Here is a 22,907-nt window from a genome sequence, read left to right as displayed (position 1 = left end):
GGGCGGGGTCTGACCACCATTCCTCTCTGCGTCCAGGCTGGGCTGGAGCACGGTGCTGGCTGCGGATGCTTTCAGCAGTGGTGGGCACGGCCGTCCTTGAGGGGGACTCCCCACTCCTGGCCCAGCGCCCCGGCTAGGCTGACCCCTGCAGGCAGAGAGGGGCCAAGGGCTGGCGTTTGGATGGGCAAGCAGGGTCTTGCTCCGGAAGCTCCTGCACTGCACACAGCTCCCTGCCTTCTGTGTCCTCATGGCTGTGGAGTGACGTTACCTCCCTCTCATCACTGTGAGGAGGTCCTGCGGTCCCCGTGGGAGGGAGGCCCAGGGGGTTAAAGCAGGGAGCAGCGCTGCCCCCTCTGTAGTGAGTAGGGCTCAGGCTGGCAGCGGGAGGCACTTAGGCTGAATGGGACTTCGGCTGTGAACAGTGGCCAGTAGGATAGAGTGCGGTGTGTGTATGTGTATGTGGTGAGTGTGGTGCATGTGTGTGGTGAGTGTGGTGCATGTGTGTGGTGAGTGTGGTGCATGTGTGTGGTGAGTGTGGTATATGTGTGTGGTGAGTTGGTGTGTGTGCATGGTGAGTATGATGTATGTGTGTGGTATATGTGCGTGGTGAGTGTGGTGTATGTGTATGGTGAGTGGTGTATGTGTATGGTGAGTGGTGTGTATGTGTGTGGTGAGTGTGGTGAATGTGTGGTTTGGTATATGTTTATGTGGTAAGTGCAGTGTAGTGTGTGTGTGGTGTGGGTACAGTGTGTGTATGTAGGGTGTGATGTCTGTGCAGTGTGTGTTTGGGTGTAGTGAGTGTGTACAGACACAGGGCCCTCCCCCAGGCCTGGTGTCCCTGTGGCCTCCCCATACGCCTGAGGGCGGGTGATTTAAACCCCCAGAGATACCCTGATCCTGCTTCTTCAGTCCCAGCTTCCCCCAGCTGACCCACGCCCAGCACTAGTAGGTGTTTGCCTTATATCAAGGGAAGTGCAAATGTTTAAAAAACCGAAACAAAACCAAACATTTTAACAGCTTCAGCAACAGTATTATTTTGGAGGTGTCAGACGCCCACCTTGTCTCTGGCCCTAGAGAGTCACACCTATGACATCACCAGGGGAGAGAAGGCTGGCAGGCAAGGCAGGCTCCAAGCCCCGGAACCGGAGCCTGGGGTCCACAGCCCACCCCACCCGCCCCAGGCAGAGCAGGACCTGGGAGCCTCCCTTCCTCCCTGAGGATTCAAAGGGCAGACAGGAAGGCCCCAGCCGCAGCCGCAGCCTCAGCGCTCCCAAGCCCAGGTTGCCGTGGCCCCTCGCACCGGACCCACAGGGCCTGAGTGTTCTTGCTGCACCCCAGCTACTGCCCTGCAGGACACAGGGCACCAAACACGTACATTTACCTCACCTTCCTCTCAACATCCCAGTGTAATGACAGCAGGGATTGAAATTCAGTACCACATGAAGAAAGAGACCCGGAGGGGGACAGCAGCAGGCGACGGATTCCAAGATTCTGGACACCAGGAACGGGGGGGGGAGGGTGACATCAGATTCCCCAGGTGAAGGGGCGTGTGTGGAGCGCTGACCCACCCCACTGAGCTGGAGGTTGAAGTGCCCATCTGCTGCGCCCCAGGCCCCCCCGCCCCCCAAGCAGGAGACAAGAGACGCCCATCTGCTGCCCCGACAAGGACAAAGGACCCTGCCTTCAGGCTGGGAGAAGAGCGGGGCAGCTTCGAAATACGAGGAGTAACTGGCAGGCTTCAGAGGGACGGACGCCAGTGTCCCAGGTTCCCTGTGTGGCCCCCACATGCCAGGGGTCCCCTCCACACACGCAGCTGGAGATTGCAAGCCTATGGTTTGCAGGCTGAGTGGTGTTAGTCCTAACCCCACAGGGCTTCCGAATGTGACTTAAGATAGAGTCTTTAAAGAGGTAATTAAGTTAAAATGGGTCGTTAGGGTGAGCCCAAGTCCAGCGTGACTGGTGTACTAACACAGAGAGGAAATTCAAACAGACGCAGGGAAGACCACAGGAAGTCGCAGCGTGAAGACCACCTATAAGTCAAGGAGGGAGGCCTCAGAGGAAACCGGTCCTGCTAACACCTCAGCCTTGGCCTTCCAGCCTCCGGGACAGAGAGACTCTCCCCACTGTTCAAGCCCCCACTCTGTGCTGGTGTGTGGCCGCCCTGGCACGCTGACACTCTCTTCCTGGGAACGCTCCAGCGAGACGCCGCCTCCTCACCGCTCTGCGAACGAAGTCCCGTCGTCCTGTTTACACCAGCCAGGCGGGCCCTGTCCCACCCTCGCTAGGAATGGATAACTACAGGTCACCGGGCATGTGGTCACTCCGACATAAGAAAGACCAAAAGAAATAGAAAAAGGTGACCCCAGAGGAAACAAAAATAATCTACGAACTAGCCAAAAACGGCAAACAACTTAGACGTAAAGCTGGAGGGAGCTGGTTCGAGGAGCCAGAGGCACATTCGTGTGAACAGTGTGGACCTGCCGGAAGGGGCTCGCCCCTCCACCCCCCACGTGTGTCGGCGTGGAAAGGGGCCACCACGCAGCATCGGGTGAAGGAAGGCAGATGACGGTGCCAGGCCGGTGACTGTGCTTGTGCAAACGGCGGGAAGATAAGAGGCATTTGGTGGAAGGTGGTAGCCGTGGAGATGCGTTGAGAAGTTGAGAATAGCTTTTACACAGGCCCACCCGTGTGCCAGGTTAAACGAAATCGCCATGGGCTTTCTGACCTCTCTGCTCACTCAGACACCTTAGGAACCACAGTCTGACACGGAGAGGCAGGAGCTGAGCGTCCGAGGGAGCCAGCGCGAGGTGGGGCGCACAGCAGGTGTTCACTGACGGCTTACTGGACGAAGAGATGGATGGACGGACAGATGGGTGGACAGGATCACACGATCAGGCAGGGTGCTACATGGCGGCCAGGGCAGCTAGCCCAGCAAGGCGGTGAACGTCATCCCGCGCACGCCGAGTGCCTGCCCCTTGAAGATCCGTGCACTTCCATGGGCCTTGTCACTTCCTGGCAGAACAGACACAATGCCCAGAAAGGAAGCTGAACCTGTTGAGTTGCCAAGGCAACCAGAAGTGTGATGGGATGCAGAGCCGACAGTCCCAGGGAAGCCCTGTCTTCCGTTTCCTGAATCGCAGTCCTCTCAGTGCTCCCTCAAGGCCTGTCACCGTCAGTGTGGAAACCATCCCTCCGAGTCTCCTTCCTCTCCCTGACCCCAGCTGTCAGGAGAAGCAGCGACAGCCCAGCCAAGATCCCCGTGATATCCAGCTCTAGGCACGGTGGCCCGGGGCCCAAGCTCCTGCAGGGCTCAGCGGGCACCAGGGACAAGGCAGGGGATAGCACAGCCGGACCCCGGATTGGGAGCTTTGGGTCACAGCACACCCATGGCCTTGACCACTTGGCAGCCCCTGGTACACGGGGAAGGGGAAGAGCAGGTGCAGGGTGTGAGGGAGCGACTGTTAAGGGCAGGGCTGGAGCCCTTTACTGGCTGGAGAAGGGGGGCAGCTCAGAGGCCAACGGAGCAAACATGAAAACGGCGCAGAGCAAGCATCCTGGATGAGTCTGCTGCAGAGTCAGGAGTTTGTAGGAGGTGACACACTTTGGTACCCGGGGCCGGTGGAGGGAGGGGCTGGCTGGGTCTCTCAGGGTGGGGGGGAGTATGGAAGCTGTGTTACAGAGAGCACTCTGAAGTCTGTAGCCTGTAGCCTGAGCAAAATTCAGAGGCTCCGGGCCATGTGGGGCAAGCCCGGAGTCAGGATCCCCCTCTGGGAAAGACTGGGGCAGCGGGGAGCTGAAGCGGGGGCTTAGGCAGGGCAGAGAGAGAGCCACGCCCAGCTGCGTCACCTCCCACAGAAGACAGGGGCCAGGAGAGAGGATAAGAGACGATGGAGCTGGAAGGACCCAAGCCTGGACTTTGTCATTCTGATGACAAGGAGATTTTGTCTGCGACCCCAGACGCGGCCCGAAGTCACCCTCCATCTCTCAGACATGCTGAGCCATCACCGTCTCTTACACCAGCACTTTTCAACCTCCCATCACACTCAGTCCACCCGGGAGTCGTGTTAAATAGCAGAGTCTCGTCCCAGACACCTGGGGTCCATCCTGAGGGTCTTCCTGTTTAGGGAGCTCCCACCTGTGGCCGGTGCTGGCGGTCCACAGTCACACTGGAGGAAACACGAACCCTTGCTGTTGGACACGCAGAACCTTGAGCCCCACCCAGGCCTACGGGATCGTGACCTGCATTTAACAGTGGTCCCAGTGGCTGGTTATGTCAAGTCTGAGAAGCACCGTTCTGAACCAATGGCTTTCAAGGTTGTTCACGCAGTGGAGTCGCCTGGGGAACTGTGAAAACAGGTGCCTGAGTCCGTCCCCTAGAGGTGTGGATTTCATCAGTCTAGGATGCAGCTGGAACATCAGGCTAATTTCACACCTATGCTGGCAATTCTAATCCACTAGCCCAGGTAGAGAACAGTTGTTCTAGGCGAAAGCTGCCCTTCCTAGTGCCACACAGATGGAAGCCTTGGCATTGCACTTGCACTTGTGTGGCTGTTGTCGCCCAGCCCTGCACACCTCAGCCAGGCTCTGTAGCTCAAGAGAATGACAGGCTCCAGACCCCAGTCCCAGCCTCTCCGGCGACAGCTTGAAATGCCCGGCTCTGCCTCGCGCCTCTGCCTGGTGGCCATGCCTTGAGGAATAGAGAGACCCCAGGGAGGGAAGAGAGGGGAGGCAGCTGTGTCACCAACGCAAGGGCCCGTGCATCAAACTCCACTGAGGAGGGAGCCTGTCACTCTGCTGCTGTGGACCTCGTGTGCCGAGTACCAGTGCCCACCAGGGGTGGCCAGTTCTCATTTCTCCGCTGGGAAGGTAGACACCAGAAGATGGGGCACCTCCACTGACCCCTGTGAGCCAGAGGAAGCTGCAAGTGGCCAGTGTCACCGCACTGCACCCACCCACTGAACTGCACTGGCTGTTGAAATGCAGCAACGGGTCAGGGATGAAGGGGCCTGTGCCAGGTGAGGCGGGGTTTCCTGTGCAGGCCAGGGGTGCAAGTGCCAGAGACCCCCAGGGTGAGCTCAGGACTGCGTCACCGAGGTCTGGCTGCTGTCCAGGGGGTGAGGGCCCACACTGGTGGGACTGTCTCCATCTCTACCCCATTCTTTCTGGTTAAGTTTTTCTTCTTACAGACATACATCTATACAGTGATCTGTCATCAAATAAAGTCACTTCTGAGAGTGAGGGGGCACTGATAATACTTACACCTTGCCACAGAGTAAACCAGGTCTGTCCCAGACAGGCTGGGCCAACGGGCAGAGGTCTGAGGGCTTCTGAGGGCGACGTTCACAGAGAGGCTGCTCTCTAGCTCAGCACCTGGCCAGAGACCTCATGCCCTGTTTGTGCAGACACAGGGCCCAGGTCTGCAGGAAGGGTCCCTAGAATGGCTGCGTGAGGCTCGGACAGATTCCTTTCCCCAAAGAACGGACAGAACAGGAAAAAAAAAAAAAAAGAAAAGTAAGCAATTGAAGAACTCTGGAAATTGACCAGAGGTTTACAACATATTAAGAAGCCTTTTTTTTTTTTTTTTCAAGAAAATCTACTGAACCCAGCTTGAAGCATCTCAGCCTGGGGCTTCTTCCGTCGTCCCCACCCAGTGCTGGGATGGCTGCGGACCTAACACAGGAGAGCAGGCCCTGCCCAGGTGTGTTGTTGAAAATCACAATCCTAAAGTCTCAGCCAGCCTGGGTTTGCGGTGGCGACAGCGGGGAGCAGCGGACCAACGGACCAGACGGAACCCTAGAGGAGATGTGGGAAGTGAGGTGACTGAAGCAGACAACAGGCGAAGCAGGTCCGAAAGGGAAATTCATACCTGTGATGTCGTTTTTAGAAGAGAAGGTAATCTCAAATCAATAACCTAAGCTTCTACCCCCAGAAACTTAAAAAAAGAGAATAAACTCAAAGCACATAAAAAGGAAATAATAAAAATTAGAGTAGAAATCAGTGAAACCGAAAACAATAAAAGACGAAAGCAACGAAACTAAATGCTAATTCTTTGAAAAAAACCAACAAAATTGACAAACTTTTGGCTAGACTTAACAAAGAAGAAAGAGATACACAAATGACTAAAATTGGGAACATCACTAATAAGTGTAAGAGAATACTATCAACATTTTTATTGCAACAAATGAGATCATTTAAATGGAATGGGAAAAGCCCTACTAAGACATAAACTACTGAAGCTGACTCAAGAGGAAATAGAAAATCTGAATAGACCTATAGGAAAGAAATTGAATTAGTAATTCAAAAAATCTTTCCATAAAAAATTAAACAAATAAGTGAAAAATCCAGCTCCAGATGTCTTCACTGTAGAGTTCTCCCAAACGGTTAAAGAAGAAATAATGCCCATCCTTTGCAAACCATTCCCGAAATAGGGAGGAGGAGGGAATACTTCCAAACTCATTCTAAGATCTATATTAATCCAATACCAAAGCTGTACAGACACATCTCAAGAACAGAAAACTACAGACAGCTATCTCTCAAAATATCCTATAGAATAATCCTAGCACACCAAAGCCACAACATATAAAAAGGATCACACGCCAAGACCAAGTGGCGTTTATCTCAAGAACTCAAGATTGACGTAATACTGTTACACACCATATTTATAGAATAAAGGATAAAACCGCCTACACATCTCAGTAGATGCAGAACAAGCAGTTGACAAAATCTACCTCCTACTGACGGTCAAAATGTTTTTTTTCCAACAAAGTAGCGGTAGAGGGAAACTTCCTCAGACTGCTGCGGGTCACCCTTGACCGCCCTGCAGCTGGCATTGAGCTCACTGGTGAAAGTGGGGGGTGCCCTCCCACTGAGGTCGGAATGCACCACTTGTATTCCATACTGTGCTAGCCCGTGCAGTCAGCAAAGAAAGAAAAACGCACTCAGATTGGAAAGGAAGTAAAGCCCTCTCTCTCTCTTAACAGATTTTATTTATTTTTAGAGAGGGGAAAGGAAGGGGGGGAAAGAGGGAGAGAGACATGATGTGTGAGAGAACTATCTATCCGCTGTCTCTTGCTCACATCCCAACCGAGACCGGCCCACAGCCCAGTCACATGCCCCGACCAGGAATCGAACTGGCCATGTATCCCTTGGTGGGATGATGCCCAACCAACTGAGCAGTGTTGGTCAGGGCATAGAACTCTCTTTACTTGCAGACAACATGACCCTGTATTTTAAAAATCCTAGGGGGTTCACGAAAAGAACTAGTAGAATTGACAAACAAGTTGAAACGTACAAGATCGATATAGAAAAATCAATCGCCCCCCTGCCTGGCACGGCTCACGTGGTTGGGTGGCATGATGCAAAGGGAAAGGTCACCAGTTCAATTCCTGGTCAGAACAAGAGAGGCAACCGACCCATGTTACTTCCCCTCTCTCCCTCCCTTCCCCTCTCTCCATAAATAAATAAAATCTTTTGTAAAAGGAAGCAATAAACGACCTAGAAATAAAGTTTACAAGCATCAAAAAGAATACAATACTTAGGAATAAATTTAACAAAAGAAGGGTGAGAGTTGTGAACTGAAAGCTACAAACTATTGCCAAGAGGAACTAACAGAGACCTAAACAAATGGAGAGTCATTCCATGTTCATGGATTGGGAGACTCAGTAATGTTAAGAAAATACTTCTTCCCAAGTGTATTGTTGGATTTGAGGCAATGCTGATCAAAATCCCAGCAGGCTTTTTGTTGGCAGATATTGACTAACCCTAAAGTTTACATGGAAATTTACAGGGTTTTACAAAGGCCTGGAGAGCCAAAAATGATCTTGAAAAAGAACTAACCCGGAGGACTCATACTTTCTGATTTCATGGTGCATGATTCTCTTTGTAAACTCATAATAATCAAGACACTATGGTACTGGAGTAAGGATCGACATACCAATCAAGGGAATAGAGCTGAGACACCAGAAGAAAAACCTGTATATTTATGGCCAATTTATTTTTGACCAGAGTGCCAAAGCAGTTCAAAGGGGAGGAGGAGATGGTCTTCAGTAGGTGAAGCTGGGACGAGGGGCCACACTCAGGAAGATGAAGGTAAACAGTCTCTCATACAAAGCACAAAAATCAGCTCACCATAGATCGCAGACATAGACGGAAGAGCTAAAACTATAAAAACTCAGAGAACAGAAAGAGGAGAGAAAGAAAGAACAGAGGAGAAAATCTTTATGACCTCAAGTTAGGCAGAAATTTCTTAAACACAACACCAAGAGCATGATCCATAAAAGAAAAAAATTAGTGAACTGTACTTCTCCAAATTTCAGAAGTTTTGCACTTTGAAGACACCGTTAAGAACATGGAAACAAACCACAGATGGGAGAAATTATTTGCAAACCTAGTAAGTTCTTGTATCTAGAAAATAAAGAATAACAACTCAATAAAAAGACAAGTAACAATTTAAAACATGGGCCAAAGATTTGACTAGAGTACTTCACTAAAGAAGGTATTTGAATGGCTAACGAGCACGTGAAAATAAGCTCAATATCATTAGTCACTAGAGAAATGCAAATGAAAACCACAATGAGATACCACTTCGCACCCACTAGAATGGCTATAACTCAAAAGACAGACAATAACAAGTGTTGATGCGACCGTGGAGACACTGGAGTCCTCACACATTATCGGTGAGATCGTTAATGGCGCAGTCATTTCGGCAACAGTTTGGCAGTTCCTTTAAAAAGTCCATGTAAATTTACTGTGCAACCTAAATATCTCCCCAAGAGAACTGAAAACATACGTTCACACAAAGACTTGCATGTGAATGTTAACAGCAGTATTAGTATAACAGCCAAAAAGTATAAACAATCCACATGACCACCAACTACTGAAAGAATGCCCCAAACATCCATGCAATGGGAGCATGACTCAGCAAGACAGAGGAGGAAGCTACCAGTACAAGCTACAACGTAACAAATTTCCAGACGTTACACTAAGCTAAAAAGCCGGCTGTAAAAGACTGCAGGCTGTACAATAATACATGTGTGTGCAATGTCAGAAAAACCAAACCAATAAACACAGCAAGTAGGTCGTGGCTGCAGGAGGGGCCAAAACGGGCACGGGAGATCTGGGGGGCAGAGAAAACATCCTAAAATTGGATGGTGGTGATGGGTGCATAGCTCTGAAAACTTGTTAGACATCATTGAAATGTACGTGTAAAATGGGTGAATGTATGGCATGTACATTTTACCCGAATAAAGCTTTTTTTTAAGAAGGCCCTAGCCCTCCCGGCCCCGTGGCAGGCATTCCCTGGAGTTTACCACCTCCCTCCAACTCCCCCCCCCCTCTTTTTCTGGCTCCTTCCTGAGTTTTTAGAAAGTTTTCGGTTCCCTCTTACTCAGGCCAGGTGGGCACAGCAGCTCAGTGAGGCCACAGCACTGACATGCTGGCATTTTCTGCTCCCTGAGAAGGGCCATGTGTTCCCCTCAACAAAGCAAATGGAAGAAAGGAAAAGCAGGCTCACTGGGGCCGTGTCCCAGCTTGGGTGTGCCGTCTGCTGCTGGGCCCGTCTGCCCCACTCTCTCTAGGACACAGAAATAGTCAAGCCACTCTGATGCCCTTCCTTTCTCGTTCTCTGATTGGCGGGAAGTCCCAGCACGTCCTTGGTCTCAGACCCTAATTTGCAGCTGCAGAATGGGAGGAGGAGGCAGCTCCAGATACCAAGAGCTCCTGGCAACAGCGCTGAAATGCCTGCTTGGGCAGGAGTGAGAGGAGACACCAGGAATCTCCCGTCACCCTGGTCACCCTGAGTCCCTTTGGAACGGGGACCTTATGGTCCTAGTCTCTGCTATAAGTGAGTGCAAGGGGGAAGTGCCAAGGCAGGAAGGGCTGGGCTCCTCCTGGCCTATGGTTTTCCTGTCCTGACCGTCCCTCCTATTCCCCAGGAAGGGACAAGGCCCCCACACAGTTTGCAAGCCCTTGTTTGCATATTGTACCTGCTTGGCGAGCAGACTTGGTTTAAGCCCAGAAAATACTTTACTTGCTGCTGCTCCTTCTGGCTGGGTTCTGGGAAGGAACTAATTCGAGCAGCGATCACTTGACCTGAAATATTATGAATATAGTTGCATTATTGGGTCTGCTCAGGTCTCAGGCAGGGGGTTACAATAACTGGCTTTGTGACTTGGTGCTGAAACGGCATTTCCTCACCCACTTGTGGGCCCCTGCGGCCGCCGAAGTCACCAGCCTTGGCCGGGGCGTGACTGTGTCCCACGCCTGCACCTGGCGGGTTCAGACGTCCGTGAGCGCCCAGAGCAGCCAGCCCCAAACTTTGATGGGAAGTGTTTCCCACGTGAGCTGTAAGCCCGAGGCAGGAACACACCTCACGTGTGTGCACACACATTTTTATACACACGATTGTGAATGAGAGTCAGGCAGGCAGGCACTTTCCCAGAGGTCCCCATCCCTTCACCAGCACACACGTGTGCACAAGAACGGGTCTGCAATGCACAGGAATGAAGCCCACCTCACACATCACTGCGGCCACACTGTGCAGCCCCAGGCCAGCCCTCCAGCACCACACGTCTCACAGTGGGGTGTTGCATAGCTCCGAGTGACTGTCGGAGTCTACCAGTGAGCCCCTGTGTGTCTGGGATCTGAAGACCAGGGTTCTAGTTTAGGCATTGACATTTCCTGACTTCGTAATCTTTCCCAAGTAATTTGCCTCTCTGCGCCCCAGTTCCCCCATCTGTAAATCAGAGAAGAGTGCTGTGAGGCTTCAGTGGGAGAGCACGCATAAGGCACGTGAAGTGCAGTGCCTGGTACACAGTAGGCACTCAGCACTCACTGTATTGCCACAGTCAGACCACACCCCCAGGGGCAGCCTCCCAGGTGCTGTCGGTCAGGACTCTGGTTCCACTGACATCCCCAGTGAAGATGGTGGGATTCAGTGGACAATTCTTTCACTAAAAATTTTTTACTTACATGGGAAAAATAGCTGAACTTAGATGGGTCCTGCTGCCCCCAAAAGCCACTGCCTGGGGGACCCCGCACTGCCAGCTGGCCTCTGACAGAGGGTAAGGGGTGTCTGGGGCTCTTCCCATCCCCACAGCCTGCGGTCCAGGCAGGAAGCCAGGGGCCACCTCTCACTGAGTCCTAAGGCCAGGCCACGTCATCCATCTACCTCTGGCCTGGCCCCGGCCTGAAGTAGAGGCAGCCAGGAAAGGACTGTCTGCAAAGTGTCCGTTGCCGGGCCAGACCTGGCCGCCCTCCTGGGGGACCCTTGACAGGCTTGACTGCAGCAGACAGTGTCCTGGGTGGGGAAGCAAGAAGGCCCTGGGGCTGTCCCTGCCGGATGCCATCACTGTGGGGAGCAGGGAGTCATTTTCCATTGAAAACGGAGCACACTCCACAGCCCACCCTTCAGCTCCCTGGTGAAGGGCCACCTTTGTAGGGAGGGTTGCCCAGAAACAATTCGTGCTTTATTCACAGAAACGATAGCCTGCTCGTGGGTGCAAACACCTACGCGGGAGTGACTGCGTGTCAGTGAAGGGAAGTTTTCACTGCGGGCCCTTCCCAGGCTTCCCACCTAGTCCTTGCCCCTCCCCCCACTTCTGCTGACCAGTTGCCGTCTAGGCCCCCAGGTCTCCCGCCTGCACGGTGAACAGGTGTCTGGCAGGGCCCCTGACCCTCTGAACCACGCAGAGGCTCCTCGGTGCCCCAGGAGGCCACGGTGGCCAGCAGGCCCCTGGAGAAGCTCTGCCCACAACCCCTTGGGGTCTGGTGTGATCTGAGTCTCCTCCCCTCCAGCCGCCCCCTCTCTGGGGTGAGGGGGGAGGTGCACGGGGAGAGTGGGAGGGGCAGGCCTCAGCCTGAGGGGTTGGGGCACCAGCCGACCCTGTCTGTCAGCCAACCAACAGCGAGGGCCAGGCTGACATCGTTGGACTCTGGAAACACCTTCTAAATTTTGAACTGGTGCTTAACAATCAGGAGAATTTGCATAAGTGTATGTGATAGATTCCTAGTTTCTTTGAAAAAAGTGAAAAGGAGGATCTGGCCACCCTGGGCCTGCGTCCCACACAGAACTCTCAGCGGGAGCTGTCTGTACACTGCCCCTCCCCCAGCCTGCTCAGTATCCATTTTCCGATGGACTCTTTTCACTGACACCCCCCTCATCAGCCCTTCCTTTTCCATATCACCCTCCCTCCTGGGCTGGTCCAGACTCGAGGGCAAAGGTCAAATGCATTCACGAATGGTAGCTTTGGGTGGCGGGGAGGGGAGTCCCAGGCTCCTTCCTGGCTGCCTTTCACTGGACAAAGCCCATTTAAACACACAAACAAGAAGTGGCAAGCTCAGTGCAACCCAGGCTGGGAACCGCCTGGGCTGACAGCCACTCGGCAGGGACTAGACCGCTGACCTGCTCTGGGGACAGATGGAGCTGGGGAGAAGAGGGGGCTCAGATGGGGACCAGCCTATGCTATGGGTGCTCTTCAGGACTTCCGGGGGCTAGAAACGGACGTGGCCCGGCTGGCGGGTCCCCGGGCAGTGGCTGTTGGGGGCAGCGGGACCCATCTAAGTTCAGCTGTTTTTCCCACATAAGTAAAAATTTTGAGTGAAAGAATTGTCCACTGAGTTCCACCCTGGTTGAAATTAATTCTGCAGAGCCACGCATCTGGGGAAATAAGATTTATAATGAGAACAGCAGCAGATACGTAACGATGAACTCCTGCCCTAGGCGGGACCTGCCTGAGCTCCCAACTTCCTGCAACTGTTTTGGGAAGGGGAACACCCACCCTGGCCCTAAAGCCACGTGAAAGGTGTCCCCCCAAACAGGAGAGGCTGGCAGCCAGGGCCTTTGGGCCTCAGCCCCCGCCAGGGCACCCCGAGGGTCCCACCGCCCCGTGGATGTGCACCAGCCTCCAGAGCCAGCCTTTCGGTGCCTGCACTGTCGTAACCACCACAGTGACCTTGTCAGGGTTCTAAAAACAGTGGCCACCAATGGAGAGGGCTACAACCATAGCAACAGCCCTGTCCTTGGACCTGTTCTGGCACAGAACCACTTCCCCACTGCCCTTGTTAGTAATGTGGGACGTCAGGAAGGTTGGCAGGGCCTAGACCCAGGGCTCCACCAGACCCTTCCCTACAAGGGCAGTGGGTGGGGTCTTCTGATTCACTGTGTCCTGAGCTCACCCCTCTCACAGCCCAGAGCCCACAGGCCGAGGAGGGCCGAGCAGGGAGGCAAACCAGGCTGAAGGGGCCAACCCTGCGAACCCTGTGCCTCTCTGGGGCTTCAGTCTTGTTCTGCCCTCCTGCTCTCCCTGGCAGGTCTCCTGGGCTGAGCGGGGGCTTGGCTCTGACGGCAGGCAGGCAGGCATCTCCCGCTGAAGACGCCTCTGCGGTGAATGGGGAGAGAGGCGGGGGAGGTGTGGGGCACAGGCGGAGGGAGAGGAGGTCCGGCCCCACCCCGTCTGGAATGCCCTCCACAGCACCACCCTGACACTGGGCCCAACGCCAGCCCGGCTGCAGTCACAGCGTCCCAGGCCAGATGTAATTCTTGGGCATCTCACACACAGATCTCGGCCCCTCCTCCTCCTCTCTGGGTCCCTCCATTTATTCTGGACCCCATGAGTGGGAAAGGGGTCAGCCCACACCGGAGCCCCGCTCTGGGCTCTCTGAGTCACTACGCACGTCTCAGGTGAACAGAGCCCGATTCACCCCTTGAATAGAGGGCCTGGGGGGATAATTAACCGCCCTGGAGACACCGCCTGAAACTGGGTCTTCCGGAGGCTGGTGTAAGCATCGGAACAGCCAGCCCGGCTTGGCCCCCACTCAGGCCCGGTCACAATGGGAGACCCAGTTTTCCAGTTGGACTGTAATTTCAGAAGGTGTCTCTGTGTGGCCTTTGTTAACCAAGACACCAGCAGAGCCTTGGCACTGGGGTCAGGGAGGCGGGCTGCCGCCCAAATCTGCTGAGTGCCGGCAAGAAATGCCCTTTGATGAAATGGCAGAAAAACAGAAGACACGGGAAATGCAGACTGTGACATTAACTAGTAGCAACAGGTGAGGGCAGAGCGAGCCAATCAGAGGCTTTGCAAATGGCAATCTGGGTTCGAATCCTGCCTGGGGCCCCTCTGGCTGCAGGGGGCATCTGACTGACTTCTCTGAGTGGAAGTTGAGGGCAATGATGCCCCCCTCACAGCGGGAAGGAGGAGGAAACGCAGGCACCGGATGGGACAGGACAGGCGCCGACCAACAAGGACGGAGACTGGGTTTCGGGCACCGAAGCTCATTACGTTGTCTTGTTTTCAAAATTATCACCAGGCACGAGTAGGGAGCTCCATGGCTCTCAAAGTCGTTTTGTCCACGGCGTCATTAGAGCCACACAAGGATCCTGTCTTCTATTTTTAGCATTTTACTTTAACTCCTTGAAAACATAAGTCTTGCTCTTATTGGATATGATTGTCCCAATATTCCATTCTGCTCTCCTTTTTAATTTCCCCACCTCTAGGAACCTTTAGCATAACAATTCTGGGACCATTTTCTACTAATATGAATTTTCAGATTACAGCAATGTGATGTCTGTTTCCTAATTTAATTAGGTGATTCCTGTTATTAGTTCCTACATGCTCATTACTTCTCATTTCGCGTATTTTAATGCACCAAAGGATGGAGAGGCTCTGGCTGGAGACCCCAGGGTGTCTCGCAGGGAGGAGGGAGACACCGCCCCGTCTGCAGGGGGTGGGGGAACCCAGGAAGCTGAGACCACAGCAGGCAAGCAGATGCCGGGAGCTGAGGGAACAGCCCAGTATCAGGCGAGAGATCAACTCCCAACGCAGAGACAGGCCCACACGAACGCCCCGAGGTTGGGGCCTCCCAGGGAGGGCAGCGGTGAGGGTCCTTCGTGAAGCGCTGTCCCCCAAAACACAATCAGAGAAGGCTCCAAAGCCAGCATCCCCAGGGCTCCCCAAACCCACTGAGCTCCAGGGGCCTGCACCTGAGGGTTGCGTATCTGACACTGCCTCCCTTTCGGGCATTCACTGACCAAAAGCCACGTGTGGGCCCCATGGCTGCCCCCGCATCAGCACTGCCCTTTGCACACCTCCAGGGGGCACCCTTCACAGCGCAGTGTAGGCCAACACTACCCTGCAATCAGCACAGAACACAGTGCGAGTGGTGCTCCCAAATCTGCAGGCCCTCCCTCGATGCACACACCCCATCAAGGGAGGCTCAGCCATCCCCGGTCCCTTCTCCATCCTCGGCTCTCACATTGTCCACACAGAGCCCACCAGGGCTCCAGGTCACTGACCACTCCCTGGCACCAAGAAGAACCCCCACGAAGCTACTGCGCAGTTTCCAAGAAAGCGGGGGCCGGAAGCCAAAAAGGGTCACTATTACGAGCATCCCAACCCCAGCCCTGATTTTGAGAGCCTGGCGTACGCTGTGATGAGGACAGGGCACTCCAGAGAATGAAAGTCAGCGGTGGTTTTCCCCAAGTACGCTTTCCTTTGATGTGGCTCCAGGCAGGCGGGTGGGGACCGGGCACTCGGTAAGAGCTTGGACAGGCTGCAGTGCATTGCTTAGGAACACGGGATTCTGCGAGTCCCAGCCCTGCTGATTTTGCAATGATAGATTGCCCAGCTACTTAACAGGATGGATCACTGCAATTACATGTCACTTCTGATATTAACAGTCACAACAAGGATGTGTCAGCCTCGCAAGGTTTGTAGGAAATATATATGATGTTCCGCAATGCCGTTAGAGAATAATTTCAGGAAACAGACTCAGAGGATTCCGATAAAACCCACTCGTCCAGGGAAAGCAGACAGCTCCACGGAAGCTGGAGAGGCTGGCTCCCCTGGCCCGAAGGAGCCTGGGCTGTGACCCCCTGACCTAGCAGGCTGCCCCTCCCCGGAAAGGGCCAAGGAGGGACAGCCGCCACACTTCCATTTTTGCCGTCCCCCTCACACGGGCGATAGCAGAGCTGTCGAAACCTCGTAGCAGGTGCGCCTGCGGCCCCTGCCCACCGGGCTCTCGGTCCGGTGGGGTGCTCTCTGAGTCCCAGTGGGGTACACCTGGACAAAACCGGTCATGGCAGGAACAAGACAAACCCCTGACATTGCAGCATGGCCCTCATCACGGGCTCAGGCAGGGCTGTGTGTCTCTGGTCCCCGTGGCACCAAGAGTGAGGGCCACCCCTTCCCTCAGGACCAGAGCAGGACCCTGGAGCCAGCCAGGCTGGTGGGCGTTGGCATTCTGGCTCTGTCCATTTCTGGCTGTCAGCTGCTGGGCCAGATACTCAGCAGTGTGTGCCCTGGGGAGAAACCACAGGCTCCAGAGTGTCATCCAGGCCCACTTCACGGCTTCTGCTGGGGGTCAGTGCCTGGTCACCTCTGGTGAGGTACAGAAGGCAACCAAGAAACAACTGCCCTCTTGCAGGAAGCCCTCCTGACCCCTGCAGCCAGGACTCTGCCCTCCGGTGTGTGAGAGGGAAGGAGTGGGTGTGTGACCTAAGAGCGAAGACACAGGTGGAGGTGTGGTGGGGCTTCCTGCTTCTCCCCTGGTTCCGAGGTTTGTGAGGCTGGAGCCCCAGTTGGAGGGGTCATAGGGCAGCTCCTCGCACCCTGCCAAGCAAAATAGAACCTGTGGTCTCCAGCCCCTCCCCCAGGCCATGCCCCATCCTGTATCTGCCTCGTCAAGAGGCGCCCCTGACCCTTATCTGCCAGAGCCAGAAACCCCAAGCTGAATTCACCCTGAACTGAGACCACTGCCCTCTTCACCTTCCTCATCCTCCCACCCACATGGTCCAACTCGGAACCGGACCCTGGAGCCCACCCCACCCTGGCCCCTCCCACCCCAGGCCTGGCCATCTCTTCCAATCTCACTCAACCCCTCCCAGCTGGTCTCCTTGTGGTGACTGTCCTCTTCCCTGCTCCCTCCTATAGCACCACAGCACGCAGCCGCTAGACTGAGCTTTTTAATAGCCACCCCCCCTCAGAATGCCCCCCACGGCCTGCAGCAAAGGTTTGCTTTCCTGCAAAGCTCCCAGGGTGCCCTGGGCCCCAGCCTGGCTGTGTCTTCAGCCACGAGTCTGCATCCACAGGTCACACTCCAAGCCCCAGACACACAGGGAGTTCTTGCCATGACACATTCTTTCGTGCTCCCAAACCTGGGCCCTCACCCTTCTCCCCCACAGGCTCTGCGCCAGGCCCAGACCAGGTCACAGGACCGTCACCATGGTTGGGAGGGCAGTGGGTGCGGGGGCAGCAGCCAGCTCTGAAGGTGGCTCTGGAGCCCAAAGCATGTGGCCTCAGGCACAGCTCTTCACCGCCCTTGCCCCAGAAATCTCATCTCTCAGACGGTGTCACAGCGCTGAAGCCCTTGGTTTGAAAGCACCAAATGAATGCCAAGTACACGTAAAGCGCTCATGACAGTACGTGCCATGAGGTGGGTCCCCGAGCGCTTCCATCAGTAGTGCTACTGGTGGTGTGTCCTCCCCGAGGGAGCGTTGGCACCTTGTCTGCAAATAGGAATAATCGCTGCTCATAAAAATTCCATGCATTGAAACGCGTAGAGTGCTCAGCACAAGACCTAGCTAGCACACGATGAATGCCTGGTGGTGGCTTCATTATCATCATCCTTGGGTGCCCTTGAGCCCAGAGGGAGTGCCCTGGGGCAGACTGCGGGCCAAGGCAGCATCTGAGCTGCCCAGCCTCTGGGGTGCACTTGGCCCCGCGTGGGGGCCCCTGCCCTCACAGAGCTGCCTTCCTGCCTCGGCGCCCCAGCCCCAGTCCCCGGCTCCACCCTCCATGACTTCAGGCAAGCAGAGCTTTGTCACTGAAACATGGGTGGCCCAGCTTCCAGAAAACTCGCTCTGCCAAAACTAAACATGCCCCAGGGAATGAATGGAAAGGTCTAGGCAACCCACACCGCAAAAGACAGACGGGCCAACAGGCAGATGTGCGCCTCCTGAAGGAAGACCTTTGTACTGCGTGTGGATTCTGGCCAAAGAAAGAAGGGAAAAAACTAAGCCCGTGTCTGATCGAAACCTCTAATTCACTTACAGGGAATACAAAGAACAGAAGACAATATTGAACTGCAGCAAAAGGAATCAATCAGCAAAAATTCCAGCTGTGGGAAAAGCTACAGGACTCATGACCCAGTTAGTTTCCTCCACGAAATACACAGCAAGAGAGAAATAAAGATGGACCCTCACAGATGGAGGAAATTTAAAGGCTCGCCCGCCAACTGCAGTGTGTGGGCCCGATCTGGTACCGAACACAACACATCGGAAATAAAAGTATGTATAATATCTGTGAGACAACAAGTTATTGGAACACTGGCTGGACATTTAATAATATTAAGAAATTGTTGAACATTTAAAAAAAAGAGCTCTCCTCTTGTAAACGGAGAAACATATTGAAATGTTTACGGGTGAGTTGACATTCCATCTGGTACACGCCTCTCAACCATACGGAAGGAGGGAAGAGGACAGGGATGTGGAGGGGCCAGCCCGACCCCACGGGGGTGCGGGGGGACGGGCGCATGGGGTTCACGGCACTGTTCGAATCTACTTCTGTACGTCCCCAACCCTCCATAACGAAATGTCCCCGAAGAAAGCCAGCTCACGAAAATGCAGGCTGCCCAGCGGTGGGGGTGGAGCTGGAGCCTGTCTTCTGCCTCCCCAGCGCCCTCACACTGGGCTGTTATTCCCGGGTCTGACATGCTCTCTGACTCTTCCACTTAGGGAAGGGGCCTGTCTAGTGCCCTGGGTCAAGGAATGAGGTTCCTGGGGCCTCGGGCCTGGCAATGCTGAAGAACAAAGAGTCGAACAGGTGAATTCTCTGATACAAGGAAATCTAATCTCAGAATGAAGGCAGGTTAACTGGCAGCGACTCCCATTTCAAAAGATGTGATTTAAATACAGCAAACATTTTGAAAATACAACTTGATTTACAAGAGCTGGCAATCCCGTAGGATTGCGTCCAATGCACAAGCTACGTGAGGCTTGCGGACGGGTCCCTGAGAAACCCAGCTGCTGTTGACACCTGGCAGCTGCGTGGGAGAAATCTCCGTGATGCCCAAACCCCAAGGGACCACAAGTAGCTAACAGCCCCCCGCCGCCCTCGCAAGCTTGTTTCCAGAGCTTCACCTGTGCCCCCTCCCCTCCCACCTTGGTCAGTGCCGCCACCAGCAGAGGCCAGGGACTCCGTTCCCAGGGAACTTTCTGCCCCTGTGAAAGACAGAGCAGTCTGCGTGGAGTTTCCCCTGTAGGTGCCCCGCCTCCGCCCTCCCCCAGCCACCACCCACCTTGCCTGAGTGCGTGGGGCGGCCTCCTGAATCTGCGACCTGCATCTGCATCTCCCACAGGCAGAAATCCACCCAGAGGCTCCTCGGGGCCCTTGGGGCCACCCACCTCTGCAACTGGATACAGATACTTTGTAAGCACTGGTTTCCAACAGATAAATGTAATCAAGGTTTATATGCTCAGGGAAGCCAACAGGATGGGATTGTTTCACTTGAAAGATCAGAAGAAAATTGTAACTAATGTTGTGGAAAATTACTTTGATATTGCTTTCTTGGTACCGAATCACAATTAGGCTGCTGTGAGAAGTACAGGGAAAGAATAAATGAATAGTAACAAATCAACACAAACAGCCTGTGTCAGGAACACTTTGCTCGGGGAAAGTAACGTAAGCATTATTTAAAGTTTTATGACTGTGTTTGATGTGATTTACGCAGAGTGTCAAGGTTGCCCATCACCCAGCAGGTGGTGAGGCTGGTCAAGCTACTCTTTGCCTGCGTCTGCCCGGCTGCAGGGGACGCCAGATTCAGCCTCCTCAACCCTCCCCCACCCGCCCAGCTCACCACTTCACCCGGGAGATCCCATACGCCAGACCCAACCCTGCCCAGGACATGGTCCCTGCCTCTGGGGTGTACACCGGACCGGACCGGCACTCGGCCCCGCCCCAGCGGTACGCCACAGACACACTGTGCCTGCTCTCCCCGGCTCGTCCCACAGGAGAACACAGACAGTGGCCATGCACCACCTCTGCCCAGGTGTGCACCCCCCACACAAAGACACACACCCAGTGTGCGTGGTGCCATTCACCCCCAGCGGTGTGTGAGGTCCCCTTTTCAGGAGCCCAATTCTCAACAGGTAATGTGCGACCGTGGGGCCAACCGTCAGTCGGTCCTGACGGCGCTGCCCGTACGCCCGGCTCTGCAGGCAGAGTTGTCAGCCTCACTCGAAGCTGCAGTCCCCCTCCCAGAGGAACCAGCTTGGTCACGTGTCCTTGCTGGGGAGCAGCCAGACCCACTTGTGACAGCCACCATCTGTGAGGGTCCGGCCCCGTGTGAGTCAGCACCAATGACTCGCTGCCATCCCCCGGGACACAGAGCCTTCCTCGGCCGCCTCTTGCCAACTCTCTGTGACGAAAGAATCAACCCACAGGCCATCCCCCACCCCCGCCAGGGCCTCTCGCAGCACATGCCGAGCCGGGGGCTCTAACCCTGGCCTCCTGGTGCTCCTTCTGCCTTTCCACCTATTGACTGCCGTCACACGCTCTGCCCTGACAGTGAGTGCCAGCCAGCGCTGAGGGGAACAGGGAGGAGGCTGCCTGCCCGAGGACCCTGTGCCCCTCGGCCCCTGAGGCCAGGTGCCCCCAGGCCGAGCTCTGCCCTCCCGTGCTGTGTCCAGCCCACAGAGATGGTACAGGAGCCCTCTGCCCGAGTCCCCAGCCTCCAGGCCTCCTTCATATTGTCCGTGTCCCAGAGCACGGCATACACAGGTGTCTTCCTGGATCTTCTCCTAACAAGGCCCCAGGGACCACTGCTGAGAGACACAGGTGCTCTGGGCCTGGCAATGGTGCTTTCCTCTCACTCCAAACAGAGCGACCCCGGCCTCGGCCCTGTGCGGGCTGCCCTCTGACCCTGCTGTGTTCTCTGAGGCAGGAGATGTGTCCCTCCAGCAGGCACCTTGCCCAAGCTCCCTGTCCACATCCTACGTGTCAAAGGCTCCAGAACCATCCGCTCTGCTCTCCCTTCACTGCCATCGCCCCTGCCCCAGCAGACCCCTGCCGGTCAAGAGGGGTTTGCCCCTCCGGAAGGCCACTGGGGACAGGTGGGGTAGGAGGCAGCAGATCGGATGCCAGCAGGAGCAGTCTCACCCCCCAAAAGCCAGGAGGTCCCCCAACCCACCTGCCCAGGCTGGAGGGGCTGGATTCAAGGGGTCTCCATGGTTGGGCATGGGTTCCAGTAGAAATTATTCACCCTCTGATGTCCCCCAGATCATGTGGAAGAGGCCCTGAGAGAGGACAGAATCTCTTTAAATCTGAGTTTCACCACAGGCAACGACCAGCTGAGAGACGGGCAGCCGGGCCATCATTCACAAAAGGAAGGCAGAGGCTAGAGGTCAAGAGGCCAGAGGCCAGAGGCCATAGCCCTAAGGCTAGCAGTCTGACATGAGATACGGTGTTTCCACATCAAAGGCTGATGCCCGCCAGGAGGCGGCCAGGACCCCTCCTTTTCCTGCCAGGGGTCTCGGCACAGATTTGGCACCAGGGCCGAATGCGAGGACTCACCTGGCACCTGCCGGGGGGTGAGCTCCGTGGAGTCCTGCAGGCTGATGAAGAGGAGGAGGCCTGCGACTCCGAACAGCAGGATGGATGAAAACATGCAGGCCAGCTGCATTGTTCCGGCACGCAGGGTCATCCGAGCCTTGCTCCGGGGTCCCCTCTTGGGTGTGGGAAGCGAGTCCTTCCCTCATTGTCTACACCAGGTGTCCATCAGGCCACGGTCTACAGGGCAGAGGGGGAGAAAGATGGTCCATCACCGAGGCACAGGGCCTCCCGGGAGGGCGGAGGCCCCCGTTGCTGCCGGTGACCGAATGTACTCCCGAGAGCCCTCAGCCCTTCAGCTTTACTCAGGGGCGACCCCGCCACCTTTTCAAGCCCAGGAAGGCTGAGGGAAGTTCACTCACCACCCGTGGCTGGGACACCAGCTTTCCTTCAGGGTCTCCTGTATCGGCAGCCCCAGAAAAACCATGGCGAGAGGCATGCCCTGGCCTCTCTCTGCCTGAGGGAGCCCAGAGTAAGGCCCTGAAGCCCAGAGCCAGGGACAGCGGCCACCCACCTGCACTGTCCAGACTCTGAGCCTCTAAACAAGTGTGCATGTGCCCCATGGAAGGTTCTAGCTACAGGCAGGAATTCGGGTCCTTTTCCCTTACAACTGGCCCGGCGGGCGAGAATTCCTCAGATCTCCCTCGGTCCTGGCTCATCTCTCTGAGATGCTCAGGACAAGGGTGTCCACAGAGCAGGAGGCTTTGAGAAGGAGTCCCCCAGGCCCAGAGGATGTCCGGGACAGATGGACTCCCCCACTCAGCCATTCGCCTACAGCAGCCAGAGCTGTGCCCCCTGACAGACGGATGGATGGGCTCATGGGATCGTGGACATAGTCACACTAATGGGAGCTGAAGCTCTGGCCAGATAATGGTTGCCCCCGATCTTGAAACCCTCAGGCCTGGGGCTGAAGCGGGGCAACCGGACCCGAGTCTGACCGATCCCAGGCTCAGAGGCTGGCACCCACAGCCCTCACATTCCTACGGATGGGCCACTGCAGACGCACGGCTTGCAGGCAACTTGCCCCTGACCTTGGCTCCTCCTGAAGGGGAAGGAATCCCCAATGCCCCAGTATCAACCTGTGACCCCAGCTGGGCCAGGCTACGGGTCAAAACGGGGCAACCCAGGGCCATTTGCCTAAAGGAAGGATGTGAGCTCCTGCAGGGGGCGGCCTGGGTGCTGCAGAGCAGCCCACATGGGAGGCTGCACCAGGTGGGCTGGGGCCCCAGGGCCGCCCCTCTGGAATGGGGTCCCTCTGCCCCCCAACTTTCTCCAGTTCTTACCAGCCTGAGCCCAGGGACACCACCT

At 55.3% G+C, this 22,907-nt stretch overlaps 1 protein-coding gene across 1 annotated transcript in view; it reads right to left on the bottom strand.

Annotated features, from left to right (window-relative positions):
* The window catches only part of CHST8 (carbohydrate sulfotransferase 8), a 105,909-nt gene that overhangs the window by 35,087 nt on the left and 47,915 nt on the right, over positions 1 to 22,907 (bottom strand). The window contains exon 2 of the mRNA XM_037030811.1: positions 21,564 to 21,779. Coding sequence (XP_036886706.1) covers positions 21,564 to 21,693 — 130 coding nt within the window. The 5' untranslated portion in view covers positions 21,694 to 21,779. The remainder of the gene's footprint in view (positions 1 to 21,563; positions 21,780 to 22,907) is intronic.

This window comes from Sturnira hondurensis, unplaced genomic scaffold (genome assembly GCF_014824575.4).
Source record: "Sturnira hondurensis isolate 20B ecotype Veracruz unplaced genomic scaffold, ASM1482457v3 Scaffold0020884, whole genome shotgun sequence".
NCBI classification, from domain to species: Eukaryota; Metazoa; Chordata; class Mammalia; order Chiroptera; family Phyllostomidae; genus Sturnira; species Sturnira hondurensis.
This window is presented reverse-complemented; position numbering and strand designations above follow the sequence as displayed.